The sequence below is a fragment of the Scylla paramamosain genome, chromosome 4 (genome assembly GCF_035594125.1).
Source record: "Scylla paramamosain isolate STU-SP2022 chromosome 4, ASM3559412v1, whole genome shotgun sequence".
Lineage (NCBI taxonomy): Eukaryota > Metazoa > Arthropoda > Malacostraca > Decapoda > Portunidae > Scylla > Scylla paramamosain.
This window is the reverse complement of record NC_087154.1, coordinates 11,813,013-11,817,021: the sequence shown is the minus strand read 5'-3', so window position 1 is coordinate 11,817,021 and position 4,009 is coordinate 11,813,013. Positions and strand designations below refer to the sequence as shown.

The following is a 4,009-nucleotide window of genomic DNA, read 5'->3' as shown; positions in this document are numbered from 1 at the left end:
TAGGGTGTTGCACCAATTGCTCTAGGTCATGGAGGATAGCAAAGTTGAAGGCTACTTCACCAGGATGCTCAGTGAAGGGAGAGGAAAGCCAAAGCTGGTGGTGAACATTGAAGTCTCCAAGAATGGAGAAGAGAGTCAGAATGTTCTCCACTTTGGAAGTTAAGTAGTCAAAGAATTTCTTATAGTCAGAGGAGTTAGGTGAGAGGTATACAGCACAAATAATATTTAGTTTGAAAGTGACTCTTTAGTCGTAGCCAGATGGTGGAAAACTCGGAAGATTCAAGAGTGTGGGCACGATATCAGGTTAAGTCGTTGCGCACATAAACGCAACATAAAGCTTTGGATCGAAAATGAGGATAGAGAAAGTAGGAGGGAACAGAAAAGGGGGTACTGTCAGTTACCTCAGACACCCGAGTTTCAGTGAGAAAAAGAAAATGAGGTTTTACAAGAGAGGTGGTGTTCTACAGATTGAAAATTGGACCTTAGACCGCGAATGTTGCAGAAGTTAATGAAGAAAAAGTTGAGGGGGATGTCAAGACACTTAGGGTCGTCATCAAAAGGGCAGACCGACCTGGGGACATTTATGGTCCCCTCCCCAGATGAGGACTCCGAGGCTGGTGTAGGAGTCGCCATGATAATTTTGAAATTTTGAGTGAAGAGTGTGTGTGTGTGTTATTAGGTGCTTGTAGTTTTGTGTGGAGGAAGAGAGTTGTCTTTAGAGGGCAGGCTGTGACTGACCCCTTGTGTTGTGAGACACAAAGGGAAACATTCAGTGAGGTCACAGCTGGGTTTAATGATAAGTTCACAGCATCCCCTGATCCAGTGCTTTAGACCTCATTGGTTGTAATTTTCGTTTCAGCAGGTGCCTTCTGCCTCTTCCTCCTGCTGAGGATAGATTAAAAACTTTAGAAAGGCAGGAAATTAAAACAATAGGACGGTAGTTTGAGGAGCTGGAATGGTCACCCTTTTTAGGAACAGGCTGGATTTAGGCAGACTTCCAGCAAGAGGGAAATTTTGTTTGTTGATAGACAGAGTTGGAGGAGTTTGACTAGGCAAGGTGTAAACACGGAGACACAGTTTTGGAAAACAATAGGAGGGATCCTATCAGGTTCATAAACCTTCTGAGGGTTTAGGCCAGTGAGGGCATGGAAAACATCACTAAGAAGGACTTTAATGGATTGCATGAAGTAGTCAGAGGGTGAAGGATAGGGAAGAACAAACCCTGAATTATCCAAGGTAGAGTTTTTAGCAAAGGTTTGAGCGAAGAGTTCAGCTTTAGAAATGAAAGAGTTCGCAGTAGTGCCATAAATTTTGAAATAAAGGAGGGAAAAATGAAGAAGGAAAATTATTGGAGATGTTTTTGGCTAGGTGCCAGAAGGCACGAGGGGAGTTAGGTCTTGAAAGATTTTGACACTTTCTGTTAATAAAGAACAGACACTTGTTTAGGTCATGCTGATATAGGTTGGTCCGGTTGGAAAAGCCTGTGTTAACTTTTACTATACAGGAAATGAACGGGTTAGGCTTGACTACTTTTACATATTTTATGCATATGTATTTATAGACCTTATTTATCAATATGATATAGAAATAACTTTTGATATGTTAAATAATATATATATATATATATATATATATATATATATATATATATATATATATATATATATATATATATATATATATATATATGGGACTAGTTGCATCAAATTTTACATTTCCTTCTACAGAATTGTGTATAATTCATTCAAGTAAAATTCAGTTGTCGTATATAAATATGCTAGACCTCATCATCAAGTTCACATGCGTAGATATTAATGAAAATCATTTCTTATATACTTAATTTTGATATATATCTAAAAAAATATTTGATGCAACTTACCCCATCTGCGGGGCAAGTTGCATCAGTATGAGGGGCAAGTTGCATCATAAACAAACTATAACTTTTGAGTTTATTTAAATGATAAGAAAATAGAAATCCACAATAAACTGAACCGATGAACCTTAAATTTATTCATCATCAGATTCACAGTTATGACAAATATAATATAAAATTATACCTCCATCTGTTCCCAAACATTCCTCATGAGACCATCCTCTGCATGTACTACATTGAATCCATTTCTCCCGGGGCCTGCTAGTGGAATATGGTTCTACACAAATCAGACAATACCAGTCTTCGTCGTCTGAGCTGGATATGTCGTACTTTTCAACAGGTTTTTTGGATCGAACTTTGTGTAAAAACTCCTGCTTCCTTTTCTTGGTGGCTTTCTTTTCTTTGACATCATTCTTTTTGTTTTTTTTCTTAATGGCTTCAGCAAACAGAGCATTTCTTTCAGGTGTGTCTGTTAATATGGCACTTTTACGTGCTTTTCTGCCTGTATTACATTTCTTTTTCCGAGGTGTTGCTTTTGGATGTGGCATGATTTTTTCTGGGCAAAGGGAAGACTCACCAACATTTGCAGTTTCAACTTGATCAGTAATGAAAGAAGCTACTGCTGGTTGTGGTCCTACTGCAGTTGAAGTGGAAGGAAGGGGTTCACTGGCTGTAGAAGAGGAAGGATGGGGTTCCATTGATGCAGAAGTGGAAGAAAACCAATGTTCATCTACATTATGCTTGTTGAAACTTGTAGCTCTGGACAAACTTGTCGCTTCAGGTTGTCTAATTGAGAGTTCTTGTCCATGTCGCTTCATGAAACCTGAAAACCAGTCTTTTCCAGCATATTTATCATTGCGCCTATTATCAGGCATTTCTATCTTTGCTTCATTGGCGCATTTGAAAGCCAGTTCCTTGACTTCTCTCAGAGAAAAACCAAAATAAATTGCTGCTGCTGTTTTCAGATAGGATACTAATTCTTCTTCCTGCTCACATGTAAATACTTGTCTTGGTTTGGCATATCCTACATGTGTATTGTTTTTAGCAGTGTTGCCAGAGGTTTTGTGAATAAATCGTTGTAAGGTTGAGTAGTGGACACCAAACAGTTGTGCGGACTCTCTCACTGATTTATTCTTATTTCGAACAAAATCAGCAGCCTCCTGCATTAGTTGGGGTGTTGCTGACCCACGTTCAGTCTTTCTTTTGTAGTTCCGAACCATTTCTGAAATAAATAAAACGAGTTGAATGCATAAGAATAGTCTAACTATAATAATGAAATAAATTTACTAATGGGGCAAGTTGAATCATGATTCAACTTGCCCCGTCACGAATGATTCAACTTGCCCCCTCACAGCAACCAAAATTTGATCGTCAGCTAAATATATACTAACGGTCATTCTAATGCAAATTTGTAAGAGAAATAATTGCATATAGTACAGAATTATATAGCTATTTTCAAAACACTGTTACTAATATATATATATATATATATATATATATATATATATATATATATATATATATATATATATATATATATATATATATATATATATATATATAGTGCCCTCTAAGGGGTGTGATGTTCTCTTGTGGCAGACGATTAATTACAAATCCTATCACTGGATTAAGAGAAATACAAGTACTGACACTTTTATGATTTTTAATAAATAATGGAATAATCCGAAATAATAATAATAAAAAGAAAGCAATTCAGAAATACAAAATAAATGGTAGCGTATTCTTCAATTACATAAAAACTACGATGGAGATATTTTCGCGACTACTGAGTTGTGGGGGAGACCAGAGAATAAATAAATAAATAACAAATATATACCCAAAAAGTATGTATATACCTGAGGACAGTCTCACACGGTGATCTCGAACCAGGTGGTTTCACTAGTCCCGTGGAGAAAACCAACAAAAAAAGAACGAAAAAATGCGAATATCTATCCACTCAGAAATAGTTTATCAACAGGAATATCTGAGGGGAATCCAAGAGGGTCTGAGGAGAATCCGAGAGAGACTGCTTTAGTAAATTATTGTTAAATAAACACTTACTTAATATTACAGGAAATGGAGGAGGAGATTATCAGACTGCATGCTCACCTGAGGAGAATCCGAGAGAGACTGGCT

General features: G+C 37.0%; 1 protein-coding gene across 1 annotated transcript; it reads right to left on the bottom strand.

Annotated features, from left to right (window-relative positions):
• Nucleotides 1–1,991: 1,991 nt before the first annotated feature.
• Nucleotides 1,992–3,161, bottom strand: LOC135097358 (uncharacterized). The gene has a single exon (XM_063999170.1). It carries the CDS (start codon nt 3,091–3,093, stop codon nt 2,008–2,010), a length of 1,086 nt encoding a protein of 361 aa, XP_063855240.1. The 5' UTR covers nt 3,094–3,161; the 3' UTR covers nt 1,992–2,007.
• Between the last annotated feature and the right edge of the window lie 848 nt (nt 3,162–4,009).

Bases quoted from the DNA above. Each gene is read 5' to 3' on its own strand.
- LOC135097358 (XM_063999170.1), bottom strand. From the start codon at position 3,093: ATGGTTCGGAACTACAAAAGAAAGACTGAACGTGGGTCAGCAACACCC.